This window comes from Notolabrus celidotus, chromosome 10 (genome assembly GCF_009762535.1).
Source record: "Notolabrus celidotus isolate fNotCel1 chromosome 10, fNotCel1.pri, whole genome shotgun sequence".
In the NCBI taxonomy this organism is placed as follows: domain Eukaryota; kingdom Metazoa; phylum Chordata; class Actinopteri; order Labriformes; family Labridae; genus Notolabrus; species Notolabrus celidotus.
Window position 1 is genome coordinate 30,466,224 of NC_048281.1, and position 23,224 is coordinate 30,489,447.

Consider the following 23,224-nt stretch of genomic DNA (forward strand, 5'->3'; position numbering starts at 1 on the left):
AATAAACACAAAGGTCGGTTTTACTCCCCACGTCTGCAGATTTGAAGATCTAGTGGATGATTTTTATTTGCCATGGATAAGTGCTAGCACTAATTAGCATAGCCACATAGTTACATGTTCATAGCTGTAGCTGTAGCTGTGTACCAAGACACACGTCGACATACTGACAAATAAAACAACAAGAAACACTAAATCTGTGACCAATCCTTCAGAAAGGTCCTGCTACAGGCGCCTCTCCGTCAGGATCAGATTCTGGATCAGATTCAGAGGGTTGAAGTAACGCTATCTGTGAGCAGCCGTGTATATTCAGCCAACATGTAAACATTAGATCAACGTGCTGGAGAGCCGAGGCACATCCACTTCCTGAGGGGGCGTGGTCAGAGAGAAAACAGAGTGTTCTGAGGAGAACTGAAGAAGAGGGCTTTTCAGGCAGACCAAAATCTGATTTCAAGTGTTTTCTTGAGCATAAACTTTGAAGACATGTTTTGGGGACCTCTTAGACCAATATATATTGATGAAAAAAGCGTGATATGTCACCTTTAAACTTATACGTTTTGCCCAAATAAGGACATGGCTGACTTGATTGACTGGTGGGCACCATGTAGCAATAAGTGAAAAGGCTACAGGCCCACCTCTTTACCTCACACCAACTTGGACGAAGTTAGGTTGTGTTCAGCATTTCCAATATGCCACCCGCTGATGATTGGCTTCAAAACAGTGCAACAGATGGGTGACATCATGGATACTACGTCCATTTTTTTATATGGTCTATGGTCGTGAAGCTCCACCAGCAAGATCACTTTTGCACATACTTTGGCTCCACCAGCTCCAATATGACACCACCCATCGAGGTGGTATTTTGGCTTCATATCTCCCACTGAAAGGAGGTGAAGGCAGGGGGTCCTTACTGTTTGGATTGTTGTTTGGCAGCTGACTTCCACTTCTCCATGAAGTCAGGGTTTGTTTGGCCCCAGTTTTCACTTTTGGACTTCTGAAGGCAGCCAAACACCACAGAGATGCTTCTGATTTGAAATTGGAAGTCTTGTATCGTTTTCCTAAAGGCTAAACATTTACAAGGGATTATACCGCATTATAATACAACTCCAGCTGCTTTTATTTTGGACTATTTATTCTTAAAACCTTACTTTTAAGTCCTCAAGCTTCATTGGGCCTGAAAAAATGTATTAGAGTTATGCTTGCTGAAACCAAAGATCTTTAATTCATGATGAACAGAAACATAAAACACTAGAAAACCTCACATGTGATCGGTTAGAGTGCTTCCTGCTAATTCAATGATGAAAAGCTTTTACCTATTATTCAAATTAAGGATGACGAATGTGTGATTTGTTTTCTTTGTAATCTGAAGAAGACAGAGGGTGGATGAAACACATTAGATACCATCCACCTCATTCACAAAGCATCATAGCATCATCTACAGAGAGGGGAGGTCATTTAGCATTGAGACCTGGCCCAGATCGAGAGCCGACTGAGACGTTAAGTACTCTGTTCCAACTCTTGCTGCTCTGTTTTACAGCTCCAAACTCCAGGGAGCAGCTGTGAGCCTGTTCAATTTAGGCCAGACAGATGGAGACAGTGTTTGTGGTGATTGCATTAACATATCCAGCCCCGGTGAGGGAGGCAGTTTTGGAGGGACGGCCGACGAGCTGCTTCTGAGAGGAAGGGCAGGGAAAGGAGGAGACAAAGGACGATGGACAAAAGCTCAGAGCTCGCTGATTTTTCTCATTACCTCCTCTCATTTCCTCTCCTTCTTTCTTTCTTGTCCATCGTTCTCCCTCTGGCTTTCCCTTTCTTTTGTCTCTTTTACCATTCCTCACTCCCCCCCTTTTTTTTACGCTCTATCACTAAAGATGGCTGCAGGCTCATGGAAAGCTGCCATGTGGTGGTGGAAACCGGCAGCTCACCAGGTGAGAGAGCAGAAGGTGAGAGGCTGGATTCAGCGTCTCCCCTGACAGAATACAGAATACATCTGAATACCAACACGGTGCTCGCCCAGACTCACAAACATAGACCAGTGCCTGAATAAACAGCCTTACATCACACATGCTTCAGCCTGTGAAGGTGCTTTGCAGACACTTGTCGCAGATCTGACGACTTCAGATTTAACTCACCAAATGTAAAAGTGTGAACATAAACTTGCGACATCATTTCCCCTGAGAGAATCAACAAAAATCTATCTTTATATTTGCAAAGTGACTCCACTCCTGCCTCTGTGGGTAGTGGCATTCAGGATTTGGCGGTATATGAAATATGCTGTCTGGCCGCTCAGTTCTATCAGCACATTTCTTATAGATGCAGACAAAGTTATGTTTCTGTTTCTCCTTAGATTTACTTTATGCTGCCTCTTTATTTCTCTCCCTCTATCGTCCCCTGTCTGATTTCTCTTTCATATCTTCCATTCAGGTATTGAGGCTTTTTTATGTCTGAGATAAATGGCGAGGCAGAGATCGCACTTCAACCCAAAAATCTTATGATTTAAGAAATAGGATGGGAAAGCACAAAGCGCCTGCAGCTTTTAATGTGCAACCGCGAGTCCTTCCCTGGGTTTGTTCAGATATAAAGAGGGGAATTTATCCTCAGATTCAGTCGATGCTAACTCCACTGTTATTGATCCCCTCATTATAGCGCTTAGAAAGAGAGCACATACATTTCCCAAAAGTGGAACTTTTCCTATACATTTTGTCAGAGTTTCTTTTTTCTTACTCTGGTGCTCTGATAATGGATGCTTGAGGCTTCAAGATGTCTGTGAAGGTTCTCAGTCATCCAGGTCATGGTAATCCAAAGCTTGATCTGTAAGGCAATTCTTGAAGACGTTTCACCTCTCCTCCGAAAAAGGCTTCTTCAGTTCTGACCAGACTAGGGAAGAGCTCGGATATATAAGCCACTAACAGTCGTGGGTGTGTCCAGGAGTCACAAAGGGTCCTAAGTGACTAGACTAGACTAGTCTTCTGTTAGTCATTCTGTACCTCCTGACAACTGGTAACCTAGTTCCCGACAGTCGTTAGGGTGATGGGTCAGCTGTGAGTTGTTAGAGTCACCTTTGGTCTTAACAGAGGTGGTGGACTAAGACACCATTTGTCCCCCACATACAATGCTGTTTTGAATTCTCTGTCAAAACAAGTAAGACCATACTCACACCAGAGACCATGTGACTCTAACGACTCACAGCTGACCCATCACCCTAACGACTGTCAGGAACTAGGTTAGCGATTGTCAGGAGGTACAGAATGACTTACAGAAACTAGAGTAACTTTATTTACTTATTTAACCAGGTAAGAGACTCATTGAGATTTAAAACCTCTTTTTCAAGAGTGACCTGGCCAAGACGGCAGCACAATATAGGTTACAACACACAAGACAACACAAATGGAATACGGTCACAGTTTCACATGGTTACATGATTACACAGTGCAATCACAAGACCCAAGTGAGCTTGTTTCTCTGTCTTTTATGATTGACTTGAATTCCCCCAGAGTTACAAGATGTGTCAGTTTCAAGTCCTTCTGCACATCATTCCAGGTAAACAGGGCTGAAATTCTAAAAGCCTTTTTGCCCAGGTCAGTTCTGACTCTCGGGACCTGCAACTGTATGATGTCCTGAGAGCGCAGGCCATATCGGCTGAGGTTTCTACACATGTGTACACACAAATAAGTAGGGAGAAGTCCAAGAATAGATTTAGAAATAAAGATCCGCCAGTGAGAGAGCCTACGACCGGACAAAGACCCCACTTAGGACCCTTTGTGACTCCTAGACACACCCACGACTGTTATGGCCCTTTCCACTATACAGTTCCAGCCCTACTTGACTCGACTCGGCTCAACTCCACTCTACTTGGTTTGGTTACCTTCTCCACCAGCCCGAGTACCGTCTCAAGGTGGGCGGGGTCGTCATAACACAGCTGCGCAAAACCGCGTTTACGTCATTTTGAACGCACACAAACACAACAATCACAAACAATGGAGGACATGGACGCAATGGTTTACTTGCTGCTCGATCTGTGGCCTTTTTTGTCTCAGGCTGAGCGAGAGTGGAAAGCAAAAGAAGAGCAAAAGAGTACTGATGCCGTTGTTTAAAAATGGCGGCTCTGATTCCTTTGCTGGGCGCAATTGGGCGTCGCGCTCATGTCTCTTCGGTGACGACATTGTCTGACCAATCAGTGGCCGGCAGTCCCTCGATGTCACCTTTTAGTATCGGCTCAGCTCGCTTGGAACCAGAGCAGAGCAGGTATGGAAAACGGGTATCTGACACGAGGTACCGCGCCCATGGAAACGGAACACAAACCGAGTAGAGTAGAGTCAAGTCGAGTAGAGTAGGGCTAAGACGGGCCGGTGGAAAAGGGCCATTAGAGGCTTATATCTTCAAGCTCTTCCCCAGTCTGGTCAGAACTGAAGAAGCCTTTCGGAGGAGAGGTGAAACGTCTCCAAGAACTTCTACCAGTCCAGTTGCCTTACAGATCAAGCTTTGGATTGAGGCTTCAAGGTTTGCTGTTCCACCAAATCTAAAATTGCTGAGGCTGAATGTACAACATAGTGTTTTTTTTTAAGCCAGCTATCTAAAGCCAAAGAGATATTAAAGGGGGAGCTAAGACCTCATGATGCGTCATGATAAAAGGTCAGGAGGTCACAAAAATAATCAGGAATAATCCTTTGGGGACCATGAATATTTATACAGATTTCCAAGGCAATCTGCTGTGTAATTATTAACAGCACTATCTTTCTTGGAATCTTGCTCTGGATTATGGTATTGGACAGATTGACCAAGCTGAGTGATACAGGCTGCCATTTTTTCAGTCCGCCAAAAACGTGATGCCATTACACTTTTCTAAACCCCATAAAAAAGCACAACAAGAGCTTCGAACTACACACTTTGGCTCTCAGTGCTTCCTTTCTGTAATGAAGTGTGTGACGCTCCCACCTGGAACAATCAAACACCAGAGGGAGTGTGAGCCAGTCTGTACCTCCAGCACGGCTGAGAGCTGCATGCATCCACACGGATCATTAGCAGCAGCAGGGAGGCTCCAAACTCTGGAAAATTGTCTCTCTCTCTCTGCAAAGGTGGGAAGAGTCTGTCAAAGCACTGAACCTTGTGAAGTGATGAAATGTGAGGGTTGAATGAAAAGTTGAAGTGTTTGCCACAGTTCCCCCATTAGTATCCTCGTTGGTGTTGAAAGGGCTCTTGAGCACAGCTGCAGCTTGTTTTCGGGAGTTGGTCATAGCGGTGAGGGTAACATTTAAGAGCAATGCACGCATAAGAACATTATTACTTTCTGTATAAAATATCTATACAAACACAGAGGACTCCTTTGTTCTCTGCCCTGTGTGGTGTACAGATGAAAGTTTGTATTTATTAAAATAAGAGAGGGTTCTGTCTCTCCAAACACAGCCACAGGCTACATATCAGACTCGAGATGAACCGTTTCCAAAAAAGGGTTTCATCACCCACACACACACTGAGCTAATTCAGATGATTAATGTCAGAAAGTTTAAAACACTTTCCCTAGCTTAGAGTATTCCCTCTGCTATATCTAATTGAAACTGATAAAGCATGAATGCAGATTTAATTTCTACTTTGTCTTCTCTGTAACTTAAACTCATTAAATTAATGCGCAGTAGAAGCCAACTAAAGAAGTAGTAGTTTGATATTTTAAAGCTCCTGTGAGGAACTTTATGTTTGTGTTGTATTTGGCGCCCCCTGTGGACAAAGTGAAACCTCTTATCTCTTTGCTGGCTTTGTCCTGTTTGTGTAGGAAGTAGGGATGTAAACAATTAATCAAGTATTGATTAATTGATTTCTAAGAACTTACTCGAACTTGTTTTGATTTTATATCACGTGGAACAAACATCATGTGGTCTCATATTTGGTTCAGCTATCAGGGAGGTGTTTTAGGTTTAAAGCATGTTTGGATGTGAATCAGCTGACTAAAGGTGTTGCGCACAGCGGAGACGCTCAGCTGAGAGCTGCGGCTGAGTGACGAGTCTCCACGAGCGCTTTTTTTCTCCACCGCCGGATTGATTTTGACCCGGTTGCTCTCCCGGCTGATGATTATTTTTCTCAATAAGAACGGGGAGACAGAAAACTGGACACTGTGAGTCTAAAAGATGTCTCTGTTCAGTTCCCTTGTTGCAGTAAATCCACATGTTGTAGTCTGAGCCTTCACTTTTATGACTGTATGTCTGCAGAGGTTATTTTTAACACCTCAATACAATCAGTAGCTATTCAATACTGTCAGTTATATACATTGTGTCACAAAGGAAACTTTGATTCAGGGGAAAAAACGCATTTAGCATTGTTTTTGACAAGGAAAACATTTACGTTTTTTTCAATGATTAATTGATAATTGATCGTTAACACTTCCAAAGGTCGATCACGGAAAATACTTCAAATTTACATCCCTAGTAGGAAGTGTTTCCTGATGAAAAGTGGAGTTTTGACAGTGGTCGCCATATTGGAAAATGCTGACTCACCCTAACTTTCAGTTAACCTACCAAAAGGCGAAGCAGCAGAGTTGAGGTGGACCTTTAGCATCCTAGCTAACAGCTGCAGTTTGCCCTCCTGTCAGTCAAGTCAGTCGTGCCTCTAATTATGCAAAACTCATACCCTCAATATCTTCAAAAATAATGAGTTAGTTTTGAAGATATTGAGGGTGCATTGCATAAAACATACTCCATGATAGATCAGAGCTCAGGAGCTTTCATTTAAGTTTTCTAATCAGTGACACTACTGAGTCATCAGCAAGGTGTTGCCTTTTCTATTTTCATGTGCATAACCACAGAGGGATCCGACCCTGGGTTGAATACCAGGAACTGAGATCTTTTTATTGCCAAGAATTTTAATCAAAATCTATTTTCCCCTGTCTGGAAGAGGACTCACAGGGACCCAGGAGGTATGTGCATTTCTTAACACTTTTGTAAAACAGATAGTTGAATAATGAAACTCTTTGTGACCTTTTGAACATCAGCAGCGAACTATTCAACTCTGAAACCTGAAGGAAAAGAGTGTCAAACCTTGTACTTCGCCTTTTGATCAGTGAGTCACTTCCCAAACTTGCTCGAGTGCTCTGCTTTGAAATAATTAAAATGCGATTGATTAATTTGGAAGTACCTTTTCACTGACAGTGTGAGAGTTAAGTTAAATACAAGTCAAACCTCTTTCATCTCTTTTTTGGTCCTATTCTTTGTCCTTGGATCCAAAACAACCCTTCTTTTTTTAACATGATTTAGCTCTTCTCAATAAAGTTTGAAACAATCTCAACTTTTTAGCCGCAGTTTCTTTAACTTTGTTCATGCCAAAATTACAGCTTACTGTCCAGCTGTGAGACTGATTGTTTTTCAGAGTTGAGTAAGAATAAAACGGAACAAAAAAACAAGAATCTTGGCACGAAATGCAGCCGAACCCCATCTCTAACAGATCCCAAGACAAATCCAACAGTTGGAGCTTAAAGTGCAGCAACTTAACATTCCAGAGATGTGCTTCTATTTAGCAAAAACACGTTGACAACACGCACGTATACAGCATGCATGTAAAATATTTCATAATGCAACCCTTGCATGCAGTAATATCATGTTAGTCCCATAAAGGCGTCCATACATGCAGGGGAGGTAACTCAAACCGAAGTAGAAATATGTGTGTGAAAATCTGCTAAAAGTTAGAAGTGCTGATTTAACTCCTTTAACCAGTTAAAGTAAGCACAGTATAGAGGCGACAAGTAGCCCTCTTGGTGTGATAAACCTTCTGGCTGTTTCTGTGCATAGCTAACTAAACCTCATGTTACATTTGGAAGGCCATTAACTTCAAATATACAAACTAATTAAGATTAAAAGCCCACTGAAACAATCACATTAAGGTTGCACAAACTTAAAAGTAATTTGGATGGGATGCTGCTCTAAATTCATGCAGACCATGTCTGTCATGTTGGCTGCTTCACTTTCATGATTCTACAACGTCTCATCTGTCTGCTGATATCACATTCACCGAACGCCTCTCCCCCACAGCTCAGCTTTCCTATCGTCATTGTTTTCATCATGTGATGTCTGTCCTGCTCAATACGCACTGATGGATACACAAAGGAACCTTCTTCTCCATTTTTATTGGTTGAATCCATTTGATTACCCGGCTGTGATAAACACTTGATTGTGATTGGTCAAACCCAACAACAATGGTGATTAATGCTCATCAGCTGAAGCCATTCCATGCCAACATCCTGTCCTGCACCCCAGACAAGAGCAGGAGAGCATCTCTGAGTAGATCTCTCAGGTTGAGAAAAGACTCCTGTACTTTGTGTGAGTGTCTTGCTCGCCCTGCTAGGATTGTAATTTGCATAACCACCTGCTCACTATGCATTATCCTTTACTTAGTTTAAAGCTAGGCTTGGTAGTCACGTAAAACTAGCATGAATTTGAATGTAGCATTTCCTCAGGACTCCTTCTAACCCTTTCCCCCCTCCCCTCGGAGCTCCAAAACGCTGGAGGAGCTCTTTTTTAAGAACACATTATGTATTGATTGCCATACAGATCATTTTAAACAGTATAACAAAAAGTGGATCTAAATCTGACTACCAACCCCAGCTTTAACTAGGCCTTGCAATGATTCAAATGACAATAACCAATAACATCCTTCAAATGCATAAAAGCTGGAGTAACCTGCTTGTTCTGAAAACTGTAGGAACAGACCTGAAAAGTCTACAGAAGTGCACTAACAAAGTATTAGGTCTTCAGTTTTTCCCACTCTTACATATATTTACAGAATGATGATACTCCCTCACTCACTCCGTGCACCCACACAACATTTGTACTTTGTGGCCTCTAAACTTTGCATGCATGTAGAACTATTTGGACAACTAGTTGGAACGCTGACAGAGGATGGAACAACTGTGTGGTGACATTGCACACTTTAAAAGGACTGCAGTACTAATAAGCTTTTACCACATGATCTAGTGAGTATGTAATCTGTATGCAGGTGTGCTCACTCACACATTGGTGGTGAAGATGCCGTAGATGAGGTCTTGCTCGGGCAGGTAGAAGGTGCTCTGCAGCTCGTTGTAGTAGAAGGGGATCTCTCCGGAGCGGGAGCAGTTGAGCCTCGCCTTCATGAACGTGGTCCACGTGTCCTCCAGGAGAAATCGTCCCCCGATATCGTTCTTACAGACCCTCGCCACACGGGAATACACCGTCTTCCCGCAGTCGTGCTCCACTGCGTTCTCCCTCAGGAAGAAGAAGGTGAAGAGGCCGATGTCGTAGGCGGAGATGAAGTGGGGCTCTGCCGGGAGAGAAAAGGAGGGATCATTACAAAGTGACTCCAGGGAAACAGACATATTTGCAACATTCATCTTCTGCAGCACCTCTCGCTGCCTTGACTGCTTTACTTCTTATAACTGATTGAGTGAAAGTGGAGAAATTTCCCTGCCCTCCACTTTGAGATGTTTTCAGAAAGAGCTTCAATGTCAAATGTGAAAATGAGAGGAGGAGAGGAGGATGAGAGTGGGAGAAAAAATATGGTAACTAATAAATCTGTTTGATGTTTTGATGGTGAATCCATGGAGCTCTGTCTGTTTAACAGGATGCCCATGCTGCTTTTATTACTTCGGGTGACACAGCCAGTTATTAATGGCCCTCCTTGCTGGGTTGGATATCACACAAAACGGCTTAAAAACAGTTTGAGCGGGACGTTACTGTCGTCCTTTGTAAACACATGACTCATCACGGATCAGTTATTCATTGCTTTGTGAGCGTGCCGAGAAAAAGAGCTTCAACTTGTAAGTCCTTGTTGTTCTTCCACGGAACACAGAGGCTGATTTATCTTTGATTTCTGAGGTCTTAAATGTTCCATTCATCTTCTTCAAATCACTTTTGCCCACTTACCATTTTTTTATGCTGATAGTTTTAGCTCAATGTGCAGACGCTTGACTGTGTTGTGATATATTTGGCGCATCCATCTCCTCCAATTGTTAAAAAAAAGGGAAGCCAAGATACTCAGGGTTCCCACTCTTTTCCAGAGATCATTTTCCAGGACATTTCAAGGACATTTTCAGTGATGATCAAGCTGGTATGACAGTCTAAATTTAGTTCCTAATTTAGTTCCTAAATAGTCTAATATGTTCCTCTCAGTGGAAGTCTACATTGAAGATATGCAGTCTATGGCTATCCATGAAATCATCTCTTACATGCTTAAAAATTATGGCAAATTGATTATAGAATAATGCAACCGCAGATGTACAGCACTTTAATGATGGGCAACTCTCATCTCAGCTTTCTCTTTTCTCAAAAAATATAAAATTAGCTAAGTAAAAAACAAAAGAGCCAGCAAAGGACTCTGGAAGCTGCCTTACTGAAATAAATAAATAATAATAATAATCAGAGGATCAGTGCATAAAATGACCTAAATAGATCTGAATGACAAAAATGGCCACAAATGTTGAATGGGGATGTGTTTTTTTTAACCTTGTTAGATCGCACACAGTTATGTTGGAATCATTTTCCAGGACAATCTGTCATTTTCCAGGACATTTGACTTTTTCTCCCATTTTCCAGGTGTTTGCCAGTACTGGAAAACTGGTCAACTGTTTTCCAGGTTTTCCAGTTTTTCCAGGACGCGTGGGAACCCTGGATACTGCTGTGATGGGCCCTGACAAATGATGCTTTTGCAGCTAAGACATGTGCAGGAATGATCTGGGATTGGCGTCACAGCAATAATAAAACATTTAATGTTACAGATATTTTCCTCCTTTTCAATTAAATGAGGAAAAACAAAAACAACAAACAAACATACAAGTCAGCAGATGTAGTGAGTAACACTAAAAGAAAAACAACAACAACATAGAGGAAAAATAATACTCAACACCACTCTCCCCTCCCCACCTCCTGACTCATGTTTCATCTGTTATGATCAAGGAGGCAGGTTTTATGACCTTTACTGCAGCCAGTCACCAGGGGGAGCTATAATAGATTTGGCTTCACTTTAGGAGGAACTGTTGTGCCATCCATGTTTTCATACAGTTTCTGTTTATTATAACATTTATCAAGCTACAAAGTTTCAGGAATAGGCAGACAATATCCAGGTTAATCTTGTAATCCACAGACAACTGAATAAACTGTGTCCATTATCTTGTGAAGAAGTTAATCTTTATCAATCTTTATTTATATAGTGCCAAATCACAACAAATGTTATCTCAAGACTCTTTCCAAACAGAGCAGGTCTAGACCGTACTCTATGTTAAATAATTAAGAAAGACCCAACATCAAGACAGGATCAGATCCAGTCCCATCTTACAGACAGGACTCACTCTGATCTCATCTTAATCCACCATGAGCAGAGCACTTTGCAGCATTTAGCAAGTTACAGTGGCAAGGACAAACTTCCTTTAACAGGCAGAAACCTCCAGCAGGACCAGACTCATGTTAGACACACATCTGCTGAGACCGTATTGGAGTTGGAAAGAGGGACTGAGGAGATGAAGAGAGAGAGAGAGATGGAGATGATAGTGATGAGATGGACAGTAGTAGTAAAAGCTGTTACCGCTGGAGTCTTAAGAAGTGTCTCAAACTGTATTTCTAATCTCCACACTAGTAGAGTACTTAGTGTAATCTTATACATGGATTTGGTTGCTGGAGAGTGATCTGGCCCCAATGCAATCAATTTAAACTCTATATACAATCTCTTTCCATCCCTCCATTGTCTGTACAGCTTATCCATTTTGGGGTCGCTGGTAACTGGAGCGAATCCCAACTATTGTTTGACAGGTTGCCAGTCTACCACAGAGCTGACATTGAGAGACAGCCAAGCAAACACACCCACACCTATGGGTCATTCTGAGTGACAGATTAACCCTAAAGAGCATGACTCTGGACTGCTAGGGGGAACTGGGGCATCAAGAAATTAAGGCTCAGTGATAGAGTTGCTCATGTGGCCTCCTTGTGACTTTTATACTTCTTAAAGGTGACATATCATGCAAAATGGACTTTTTAATGGTTCTCTACCTGAAATATGTGTCCCTGGCATATCTAAAAACCCCCCGAGAATGAAAAAAAATCCATTCTGCCCCTGTTCTGATTTCTACACCTTTCTGTAAATGTGTGTGAAACGAGCCGTTTCAGACTTCCGTGTTTTTGTTACGTAACAACAATATCCGGTCTGTCACGGAGTCAGAGCTCGGAGCTTGTTCAGCCCATAGACTGTATAAAATAATACTGAATCCCCTCCTCCGTTTTTCATTACCTGCACAAATGTGTGCTAACAAGGAGCTTAGGAGGGAGGCATGCTAGTTGTAGGCTGTCTTAATAAACACAAAGGTTGGTTTTACTCCCCACGTCTGCAGATTTGAAGATCTAGTGGATGATTTTTATTTATCATGGATAAGTGCTGGCGCTAGTTAGCATAGCTACATAGCTACATGTCGTAGCTGTAGCTGTGTACCAAGACACACGTCAACATACTGACAAATAAAACAACAAGAAACACTAAATCTGTGACCAATCCTTCAGAAAAGGTCCCGCTGCCTTTCTGGCAGAGGTCGGTTTTACTCCCCACGTCTGCAGATTTGAAGATCTAGTGGATGTTTTTTATTTGTCATGGATAAGTGCTAGTGCTAATTAGCATAGCCACATAGCTACATGTTCATAGCTGTAGCTGTAGCTGTGTACCAAGACACATGTCGACATACTGACAAATAAAACAACAAGAAACACTAAATCTGTGACCAATCCTTCAGAAAGGTCCTGCTGCCTTTCTGGTAGAGGTCGGTTTTACTCCCCAGGCCTGCAGATTTGAAGATCTAGTGGATGATTTTTATTTATCATGGATAAGTGCTAGCGCTAGTTAGCATAGCCACATAGCTACATGTTCGTAGCTGTGTACCAAGACACACGTCTACATACTGATAAATAAAACAACAAGAAACACTAAATCTGTGACCAATCCTTCAGAAAGGTCCTGCTACAGGCGCCTCTCCGTCAGGATCAGATTCTGGATCAGATTCAGAGGGTTGAAGTACCGTGATCTCTGAGCAGCCGTGTATATTCAGCCAACATGTAAACATTAGATCAACGTGCTGGAGAGCCGAGGCCACACCCACTTCCTGAGGGGGCGTGGTCAGAGAGAAAACAGACTGTTCTGAGTAGGATTGAAGAAGAGGGTTTTTCAGGCAGACCAAAATCTGATTTCAAAGTGTTTTTTTGAGCATAAACTTTAAAGACATGTTTTGGGGACCTCTTAGACCAATATATATTGATGAAAAAAGCGTGATATGTCACCTTTAAGTTGTAGTTTGAAACTAACACCTCTAAAAAACAAACTTTCTTTTTTTGTTTTGACAATCAGCCAACAGTATCTCCATCACAGAGAAGCTCTGTTTCCCTCTGAAGGGCGAGTACTACTTGTGTAGTGAAATGATAAAACAGAGAGAATCCCCCTCTGCTGCTGTCGCTTCCCTTTTCCTCCGGGACCCATTTATCGTAAGTGATAACACAAACCCACACATGCTCACATAACGGCAGACGAGCGCAAACACAAATGGAGGAATAAACCTTAATTTGCACAGATGCCTGCACACCCATAAACAAAAAAACAGGAGAGAGTCTGAGGTTATAAAAGCAGTCACATACACACACACACGACCTCACACACACAGACACACAGAGCTGAGGTGACCTGTTAACAGCCATGACTGAATGTGCCTCAGGGGCTGGTGAGGCTTTTAAGAGGAGAATAAGATTTGAAATGGACCAAGAAAAGACAAAACTGCTGTCCACTCAGCTACAGCAGTCTCCTAATTCCCTTTCACATCCATGATAGAAAAACAACAACCTGAGGTTTCCACTTAAAGGAACTTTTGGGGGGAAAAAGCGATTTAGGAAAGAGACAATCAGACAAAAGTGTGGTGCCAAATGGTTGTTACTTTCTTCTGTTAAAGGGAGGCCAGTGCTATAATCATAGTTATTCTGCATTTATATAAAGTTAGCATTATTTCAGTCAAATACACTGATTAAAAGTCACATCTTTGTGGTTATTATTGTTCTTTTGTGTCTTTTGTGTCTCTGTGAAGATGTTTGGTGTCTCTAAATTCTTGTTTTGCATCTCTTCGCTGTGGTTCTGCATGTCTGTAGTCTTGTGTCTAGTCTCAAGGCTGATTTATACTTCTGCGCTGAATCGACGGCATAGCCTACGCTGGAGGTCTGCGTAGCTCCTGTACCTACGCAGAGGCCTACGCATGGAGCTGACGTGCACCTCCTCCAAAATGTAACTACCCGTAGAAACGGCATACAGCATTTACAGCATTTCCGGGATCCCCACTCATCGGCCGCACATCTGCCGTGTATTTAATCTCCTTCTCTCTATTCTTCCCTGTAATCATGTCTGTATGATAAACAGCAAGATGCATCAGCTGTAGATTAAAGCTGCTGTCGGTGAGAATGATGTAAACATTACTTTCTTTCTGCTGGGTTTGGAGAAAAGGTCATAATGCCCATCTGTACTCATCGGTAAAGGCTGATTTATACTTCTGCGTTGAATCAACGGCGTACCATACGCCGGGGGTCCGCGTAGCTCCCGTACCTACGCCGTGGCCTACGCACGTAGCTGACGTGCACCTCCTCCAAAATGTAACTCCCCGTAGAGCCGACGCGGACCGCAAGCTCTGTGATTGGTCCGCTCGGCGGCTTTGTCTATCCCGCATTTACAACACTTCCGGGATCCCGGACATCGGCCACACATCGGCCGTGTATTTCATCTCCTCCTCTCTATTCTTCATGTAATCATGTCTGTATGATAAACAGCAACATGCATCAGCTGTAGATTAACATAACACGCTCTGAAACTCTGTGGAAAAGTAAACAGAGATCGTAGCGGGACCGGAAGCAGGCGGCCGGCTATCAGAGAGACCGCACTGCCCTCAAGCGTTTCGGTGGAGAATTGCTGCGCGACACGGACACACCGACGCACAAGTATGTGGGGCTCATGTCCGCGTCAGCCCCTGCTGCGTAGGGGAGACGCAGAAGTATAAATCAGCCTTAAGTGGAGTCATTTGAGACTATTGCGAAATCTCTGCATTTTCCAATGCCTTTGTATCATGCAATGTTATGATTCCCCATGTTCCCGTTATGACGGACCAATCATAGCTAATCTCCAATCCTCTGTCTGTATGTGGGGCTCATGTTTGCGTCAGCCCCTGCTGCGTAGGGGCAACACAGAAGTATAAATCAGCCTTTAGTCTAGTCTAAGTCTAGTCAAACCTGGATGGCACAAGCTGCTCATTTTGAAGCTCTAATCAACTTTTCCAGTTTATATTTAATGAAGCGTGGCTCCTCATGAGAGCATCCTTGATCTGCATTTATAATCAAAGGCTTAACGAGTGAGAATGTGATTAAAGAAAATAGAACAAACACTGCAGATTAATTAGTATAATTGTTAATACTCATATAATCATCATTATAATAATAATCATGTAAGACACCCAAAGGTAATATTTATGTCTGTGGCTAAAAACCCATCACTGTATCGTACTGTAAACCCCAGTTTAGACAGTTAATTGGTGCTAACACGCTTGCAGAGGAAAAGGCGGGTGGGTCATGCCTGTTGGGTCACTGTGAAGTACAGCTGAGACTGTAGAGACAATTATCATAATGCCTCGGTGCTACAGGCCATGTAAAGCAGCTAATTCAGTTAATACATGTACCAGATATGAATACCAGGGACCGGTGTGTGTGTGTGTATCCAACATGCCTCGGCTGCTTCATGGACGCTCTCCAGAGTTCTCTCTGTGTACGTACCTGTGTTTATGCATACTGTATGAGTGTCAGGCAGAGGGCAGGTGGAGCTGACACATTGTGCATAACATTACCGAGGCTGCGTGGGTGTAAAATGTGACGAATGGAGTTTTTTTTTTTTCTCCAGCATCCTGCTGAGTGGTAAACAGATTGTTCGAGCTGGCAGGGTGGTCGAGAGCTGAAAGAGTGAGGCTGCCATCGCCAACATCACATGATGCTTTAGATCAAACACAAGAGCAAGGCTGTTCAATATTTACATAACAGATTCTGCAGGGATGTAAAAATAATCTATTAATGATCGGTGGAAGGGTGGGCCCTATCGCTCGCTTATATCAAAGCAGGGAAGATGGTTTGGAGAGCATTTCTGCATGCTGATAAACAAGACTTTTACTCAGGACATTAAAGGTGACATATCACGCTTTTTTCATCAATATATATTGGTCTAAGAGGTCCCCAAAACATGTCTTTAAAGTTTATGCTCAAAAAAACACTTTGAAATCAGATTTTGGTCTGCCTGAAAAACCCTCTTCTTCAGTCCTCCTCAGAACACTCTGTTTTCTCTCTGACCACGCCCCCTCAGGAAGTGGATGTGCCCTCGGCTCTCCGGTATGTTGATCTAATGTTTACATGTTGGCTGAATATACACGGCTGCTCACAGATAGCGTTACTTCAACGCTCTGAATCTGATCCAGAATCTGATCCTAACGGAGAGGCGCCTGCAGCGGGACCTTTCTGAAGGATTGGTCACAGATTTAGTGTTTCTTGTTGTTTTATTTATCAGCATGTCGACGTGTGTCTTGGTAAACAGCTATGAACATGTAGCTATGTGGCTATGCTAACTAGCGCTAGCACTTATCCATGATAAATAAAAATCATCCACTAGATCTTCAAATCTGCAGACGTGGGAAGTAAAACCGACCTCTGCCAGAAAGGCAGCAGGACCTTTTCTGAAGGATTGGTCACAGATTTAGTGTTTCTTGTTGTTTTATTTGTCAGTATGTAGACGTGTGTCTTGGTACACAGCTACAGCTACAGCTATGAACATGTAGCTATGTGGCTATGCTAATTAGCACTAGCACTTATCTATGACAAATAAAAATCATCCACTAGATCTTCAAATCTGCAGACGTGGGGAGTAAAACCGACCTTTGTGTTTATTAAGACAGCCTACAACTAGCATGCCTCCCTCCTAAGCTCCTTGTTACCACACATTTGTGCAGGTAATGAAAAACGGAGGAGGGGTTGAGTTGTATTTTATACAGTCTATGGGCTGAACAAGCTCCGAGCTCTGACTCCGTGACAGACCGGATATTGTTGTTACGTAACAAAAACACGGAAGTCTGAAACGGCTCGTTTCACACACATTTACAGAAAGGTGTAGAAATCAGAACAGGGGCAGAATGGATTTTTTTCATTCTCGGGGGGTTTGTAGACATGCCAGGGACACATATTTCAGGTAGAGAACCATTAAAAAGTCCATTTTGCATGATATGTCACCTTTAAGGTCTTCTTCTGTTTTTACTTTTATGGGCTGTGTATGCAGATTGGAAAGTTGTTGAAGTTGTCTCTACTGGACGAGGGTGGGAGTCTCCAGGGTTGTGAAATGCAGGGAGGATACGGAATGAGAGAAGTGGCAAATCTGCCTGGAACACTATCATTTTGGGATGTTTGTGTACTCTGTGTTAACACCATCTGTTGCATGTCTGTCTGGTGTTCTGGGCGTTTTTCCCTCTTTGAATGGACGGTCTAAGGGAGATGGAGCGTGTAAAGTCCCTTGAGATTAAATTGTGAAATGTGAAATTGGGCTTTTTGAATAGAACTATCCTGACTTGATTTAATTTGAACATCATTGTTTTGACACCAACACTGGGTTGAAATGTACGTAGCCTAATTTAAACATAAATTCTCATGCAGGACGGAGTTTATGCACTGCATTTATTTATAGGGTTGCACCTGTTAGAATAGTAACTTAGGCATAACTTGCAATTTAAATCTTGCATCTAGGCTAGCTCGCAGTAGGTGTTAAGACCTCTGTAACACATAGGCTGTCATGGTTGAAGACATAACTTGAAGGATGAGAAGAAGCAGATGATATGAATGGATATATGGCACCTGCAACGTGTTGCTCTCTCTGCTCTCTCTCCATTCAAAATGCATGATGATTTTATGTCTGTGAAGGTTCTCAGTCATGATGATTTTAATTTACACTCCTGCTTTTGTTTTCCACAAGCAGAGATCACTTCATCAGCATCATTATTACTGTATGTTGTGGTCACCACTCATTATCCCTATTGTTATTCTACAATACAGGGTGTTAGGTGTTATTTATCACCTAATCAAAATGCTGAGTCATGTTTTGCAGTTATTTTCAGCTGTTAGCATATCTGGAGGAAATCAGACATTGGAAGCAGCACTGTCAAAAACACCCCCATTAAGATAAGAGCTCTTCCATGATTGGTGTCTGCAGCAGTATTGTGGTCAGTCTTGGGTCTTGCTGGGTTTACTGAAAGTAAGGCTGTGTCAGCATTTCCAATATGGCAACCACCATCAACAGGCTTCAAAACCCCATTTCAGTGTGTAGTGTATAGTATATAGTCTCTTTTTGGTTGCATACAGCGAAACTGTCCATGTGAGGGGAAAATAGTGGCGTGCACTGGCCAAGATGTAATTTTCGAAACAACTGAATACCACCTGACAATGATTCTGTTCATTTATCAGATCTTTTGAAAATGCTTTTATATTCACCAATAGGCAACATGTTATTGTCATTAATTTCTAACTCATGTTTTAGGACGCTAGTGCCATAAAGAGAAATCCTTGCTCTAACCATCATCTGCATACAATGGGAGCCTGGGTATCTTCCCAGTGTCCAAAAGGTTAAGTTGTTGTCAGTTCAGCTCTGTGGTTCTGGATGGGAGAATACAATCGCTTGTTTCTTCACATGTAAGCTCCTCCAGGCTCTTTTCAGTTAAGATAGACTTTTCCACAAGTATTCTCCCGGGCTTAAGCGGGTATTATGAGCTGCTGAACAACTTTGAAAACTTAAATTCTTCTTCTTTCTAGTCAGACACACCTCCGTCAAAGGAATAAGCCTTGGTGACTAAGCGTGACACACTTCTTTGAAAGAAATTCTTTGACATGTTGAAATACTAACTGTTTGAATGTGTTAGTGTGCTTAGAAATTTCTCGCTTTAGTTCAATTTTTCTGACTTTATATGACTAAAACAAACTTTCTATAAAAGCTGAGAGGACTGTGAGAGCAAATAACAGATATATAAATAAATAAGTTGATATATATGAGGTCTTGGGGGATACAGAGGTGCACAGAGATTGTTTAGATTGTGTCACAGGCGACTCTATAGCTCGCCATGTCATTCAGATGCATGATGGGACACAGTTTGCTGGTGCCTTGCAGGCCACCAATCCACTGAGGGAGCAGATTGATTAGATCCAGAACCCCCCTCTCTCCCTTCATGCCTCCCTCCCTCCCTCCCTCCCTCCCTCCCTCCTCACCCCTTCATGCCTTCACTTCTCTTGAGCTGGAGAGGCTCAGAGCTGGAAATGAGATTTTCATTCACAACCCTGAATCCACTGGGCACCAAACTCCATAACCCTCACAGACACTACAAAGCAGCGCAGGCTTAGTCTGTGATGCTGTGGATGTGTGTGTGTGTGTGTGCAACATGTGTGTGTGACTGTGTGTGCAGTCGGCTGTGATTATGCTGATGAGGACACTATCTGCTCCCCTACTCTGCATCTTCTTCCCTCCCACACACTCTTGTCTTTGCGTGTGTGTGCTGCATTCACGCACACAGAACTTTGACACACATGGAAGCGTATGCAACATGCATATAGTCTAAGTACATATATACACACACACACTCACATGCACACACAGGCAGGGTCCTGCGTTGTGTGAAGCATGCTGTGTTGTAATTTCACCCTCTCCCTGCCGTGAGGAATAATTACATCGCTCACTGACTCCTCAGTCTATCTCCTCTGCTTCCTTCTTACACTCATCTTCCTCCGAAGCCTGTGACTCTCTCATTCCTCCTATCTTTCTCTCACCACACACACAAACACACACACACACACACACACACACATGCACACACTGGCCTTTACATGCTTCAACTCCCATCTCTGCTTGCAGTTCAGCTTCCCATTTCTGCTTTTCCTGTACTCTTTATTGTCTTTATGGAAACCCTCCAAATCTCTCACAGCCTTCTCAAATAATCACATAATTGAACATATTTTCCTCTTCCTTTTTCTGGATTAACCATGCCGATCTACACCGATCAGCCATAACATAATGATCAATGACAGGTGAAGTGGATATTATTGATCTCTTTACAGTGGCAGCTGTCAGTGGGTGAGAAATGCGAGGCAGCAAGTGAACATTTTGCCCCTGAGGAGCAGGAGAAATGGGCGAGAGTGAAGATGTGAGTGACTTTGACATGGCCACACTGTAATGGCTAGACGACAGAGTCAGAGCATCTCCACAACTGCAGCTCTTGTTGGGTGTTCCCGGTCTGCAGGGGTCAGTGCCTACCAAAAGTGGTCCAACCGGCAACAGGGTCATGGGCAGCCAAGGCTTATTGATGTGCATGGGGAGCGAAGGCTGGCCTGTTTGCTCTGATCCAACAGAGGAGCTGCTGGAGCTCAAACTGCTACAAAAGTTAATACTTTTGTGATTGGAAGGGGTCGGAACATGCTGCATTGCAGTTTGCTGACCCTGTTCACCACCCAGAGCGCCAACAACTGGCAAGTGAGAGTCAGAACTCGACCATGGAGCAATGGAAGAAAGCTCCAACAATCAATCCAATCGAGCATCTGTGGGATGTGCTGAACCCACCAAGTCTGATCCATGGAGGCCCCGCCTCACAACTCACAGGACTTAAAAGATCTGCTGGGATCATGTTGCTGACAGATGCACACAGCACGTCTCCAGGGGTCTGGTGGAGCCAATGGGGGGCTACACAATGTTAGGCGGGTGGTTGTGTTATGGTTGATGGGTGTACATATATGCCTCTTTCTCCATCTAATCTTCTCTGCACAGCGGGCCAAATTAACCTTTAGAAAGTCTGATGAATGTGTGGAGGGAGAGAGCTTGTTTGGGGTTTATAGAACGAACTTTCTCCTTTTGATGCAGCACTCTGTCTTCTCTGTTCTGTATACAACTTTGCAAAAGTCAGGAATCATCAGACATTGCAGTACATTTTAACTAGAAGTAACCCTTGTTTTCGCCGCCAGACTTAAGGCAACTATCCTGAATGTGTACTTATTAGATCTGTGTATTTGACTGATTGTATCATGTTCAACCTAAAACAGCACATATCATACAGGGTCATTTAAGGCCAATGCTAATACTGATGCTTTTATTGATCCATAATGATACAGTCATGATGAATTTTTGTTTGTTAAATTAATTGCAGATGAATAGTTGATTGATGCACAGTCTAATTTATAGGGTTTAGAGTTAAATAGGCTTATAGCAGCCTATGTTGTGCAATTACATGACAGACAAAAGTAAGTGTTACTCGTTACTTTAGCCAGTGAGTAACTAATATAAGTAATGTATTACTTTTCTCACTAGTAACTAGCTATGTGTAATGTTGTTTGAATGGAATAGAATGGAATTAAACAGAATGGAGTGGGATGGGATTGGATGGATGGATGGATGGATGGATGGAATGAATGGAATGGAATGGAATATGGAATGGGATGGAATAAAACAGAATAGAATGGGATGGGATGGAATGAGATGGAATGAAACAGATTGGAATGCAATCAAATGGAATGGAGAGAACAGAATGGAGTGGAATGGAATGGAATATGGAACTGGATGGGATAGAATGGAATGGAATATGGAATATGGAATATGGAATATTGAATATGGAATGGAATATGGGATGGGATGGAATGGAATATGGAACTGGATGGGATGGGAATGGAGAATGGAATATGGAATATGGAATATGGAATATGGAATATGGAATATGGGATGGAATATGGAATGATATAGAATATGGAACAGAACAGATTAATAGCAAATAGAAGAGCAGATAAGCAGCAGAGTCACTTTGTTTGGATGAATTCTGCTCTCAGAATGTTTTGTTAGATATCTCTTTGGCCTTGTGATGCATTTTTTTTAGGTTCTCTGTCTATATCTATTTTACTTCACTGACTTTTTCTATGTATATCATGACTTAAAAGTAAAAAACATACGTCCAAAGTGAAGAAGAAGAGGGCAACTAATGTGCCCAATCAACCGTCATTCAGCAGAGCCACAAACTCTCTGACACAGCTGCTGCTCCTCTTTTGTGCAGATAATTCAAAAGGAACAGATTTATATCCACACAGGTCTTGGAAGTGCTCTGTCAGTACCTTATCATTGTCCATGCTGCAGAAACGAATCTGACCTTTACTTCCACTACAATGGATGCCTAAAATAACTCCTCCCACTTTGCTTTTCTTTATGCATTTTATGAATCCAGTAATCTTGCTATTTCTGAATATCAAAAGCGGTGCATGACAGCGGTGAGCCCATTTACATTTCTGCTGGAGTCAGGATGTGTGTGAATGGATTTCTGCCACGGTGTGTTCAGAGGAAAAAGGCACGGTGTCAGCAGCAGGGAGATTATTGACACCGACACCAGCAGGATTGACAGCATTTCATGTTCTCTAACCATTCTATAAATCCCATCAACTCCAATGCCTGACCTGTACTGTGTGTACCACACACAACTCCCAATCCAAACAGTCTTTGTAATCCTTTGAAAACACCCCTGTCAGATTGATCTACTTTGGCTGCAACAAAAGAGGCGACTGTGTTGGAAGCAGAAGTGCATGCTTGGCCCATCGACTGCTCCAGGCAGGTCCGGGAAAATGTTTAAAGAAACAGAGATTGTTTGACAGAAGAATTTAGCCTACAATTTAACCTTGAGTGGATTATTTGGGAATCCAGAGAGAGTTGAGACCCGATCAGATTACTAATCCTGTTATATTAGATTTCTCACGGCTTAGACGAAACACTGACCCTGCAAAACACTCAACATGGCTGTATCTGAAACCAGAGAGGTAGGTTGGAAACATTTAGCTAGTGTTTCTGCAAATATCACACAACTTTGTCTCTAAATACATCTTATTCTGATTGACTTTATTACCATTTATCACTGAGAAGTTATGTGCTGGTTTGTGTTTTGTGCTCTTCTCAGTTTTAGCATTTCTTATTGGAAATTAAACATTTATTTTTGACTATTGGGCTTAGAAGCTAAGCAGATTGATTCTTCATTTTGAGTTCTCAGAAACTGTAATTGCTGTTTTGTACTAAACTGTGATGCACTAGATCAAATGAGTGAGCAACTCATTTAAAAACACATTCATTATCAGGGTTCCCACTCTTTTCCAGAGATCATATTTCAGGACATTTCAAGGACATTTTCAGTGAT

General features: G+C 42.5%; 1 protein-coding gene across 6 annotated transcripts in view; it reads right to left on the reverse strand.

The window, feature by feature from the left end:
- sema5ba (sema domain, seven thrombospondin repeats (type 1 and type 1-like), transmembrane domain (TM) and short cytoplasmic domain, (semaphorin) 5Ba) overlaps positions 1 to 23,224 on the reverse strand; it is a 288,051-nt gene that overhangs the window by 67,668 nt on the left and 197,159 nt on the right. For all 6 annotated transcript variants that reach the window (XM_034694411.1, XM_034694409.1, XM_034694410.1 and 3 more), the window contains one exon: positions 8,988 to 9,273. In XM_034694411.1, coding sequence (XP_034550302.1) covers positions 8,988 to 9,273 — 286 coding nt within the window. The remainder of the gene's footprint in view (positions 1 to 8,987; positions 9,274 to 23,224) is intronic.